The sequence below is a fragment of the Bison bison genome, unplaced genomic scaffold, assembly GCF_000754665.1.
Source record: "Bison bison bison isolate TAMUID 2011002044 unplaced genomic scaffold, Bison_UMD1.0 scf7180017864356, whole genome shotgun sequence".
In the NCBI taxonomy this organism is placed as follows: domain Eukaryota; kingdom Metazoa; phylum Chordata; class Mammalia; order Artiodactyla; family Bovidae; genus Bison; species Bison bison.
Genome location: NW_011494928.1, coordinates 3,428,379 through 3,429,592, shown reverse-complemented (window position 1 = coordinate 3,429,592; position 1,214 = coordinate 3,428,379). Strand labels below are relative to the sequence as shown.

Here is a 1,214-nt window from a genome sequence, read left to right as displayed (position 1 = left end):
GATCAGATCAGTCGCTCAGTCATGTCCAACTCTTTGCAACCCCATGAATCGCAGCACGCCAGGCCTCCCTGTCCATCACCAACTCCCAGAGTTCACTGAGACTCATGTCCATTGAGTCAGCGATGCCATCCAGCCATCTCATCCTCTGTCGTCCCCTTCTCCTCCTGCCCCCAATCCCTCCCAGCATCAGAGTCTTTTCCAGTGAGTCAACTCTTCGCATGAGGTGGCCAAAGTACTGGAGTTTCAGCTTTAGCATCATTCCTTCCAAAGAAATTCCAGGGCTGATCTCCTTCAGAATGGACTGGTTGGATCTCCTTGCAGTCCAAGGGACTCTCAAGAGTCTTCTCCAACACCACAGGCATGCAAAAACATGCTATATAATGACATAATAACAATGGAGACTTTTAATAGCACCACCTTCTGGGACATATAAAGTCATTAACTATATTTCATGCCCCTGTAACTCTACCTAGCATTGGACCTACTCTGGTTATTTTCCGTTGCTTAGTATTTCTATCTGTAGAAAGATTACATGCTGAACGGTAAAGAGAGTAATAGTGTTTAACCTCTAATTTATTCTAATTTAGTATTAGACAGTATTAGAAAACGTACCTGAAATTGATTACATTTCTCAGATAATATTTTCTGTTGAGCATCTAAAGAAACCAGATGAGTCTGATACAGTATCTCCTGCTTGTCCCATTCTCTTGACTTTGCTCTAAATTCCTTTAATAGAGAGAGAAACAGAAGCTAAAAAAAATGATTCATTTTAAAGCACAATACATAAGACCTTTCATTTGCACCTTTGTTCTGAGAAAAAAGTATGGAACTTAATCTGCATTTTTTTAAAAAATAAGGATTTTGTTAAGAATTTTTTTCTTGTAACAAATACTGGTTACTGATAATGGAGTTTCACACAATTCTTTGCATCAACCAGTACTTCCTTTTATTTCCTAAGCTGACACCAGAAGTTTTTTTTCCTTTCTTTATACTCAGTCACCAAACCTGCTACCTTGTTTGTGAGGGGTGGGGCCTGGGCTAATTTAGTGACTTTGTCCCCTGTGGCTTTCAGGGGGAGCCAAGAGCAATCTGTTCTCAAGAACGGAGCCACCACCGTCTCAGGCCTCCCTTCAGTTCAGTTCAGCTGCTCAGTCATGTCCAACTCTTTGTGACCCCTTGAACCACAGCATGCCAGGCCTCCCTGTCCATCACCA

At 41.9% G+C, this 1,214-nt stretch overlaps 1 protein-coding gene across 1 annotated transcript in view; it reads right to left on the bottom strand.

The window, feature by feature from the left end:
* Positions 1 to 1,214, bottom strand: part of CCDC67 (coiled-coil domain containing 67) — a 140,206-nt gene that overhangs the window by 90,033 nt on the left and 48,959 nt on the right. The window contains exon 6 of the mRNA XM_010855167.1: positions 613 to 726. Within this exon, the coding sequence (XP_010853469.1) occupies positions 613 to 726 (114 nt within the window). The remainder of the gene's footprint in view (positions 1 to 612; positions 727 to 1,214) is intronic.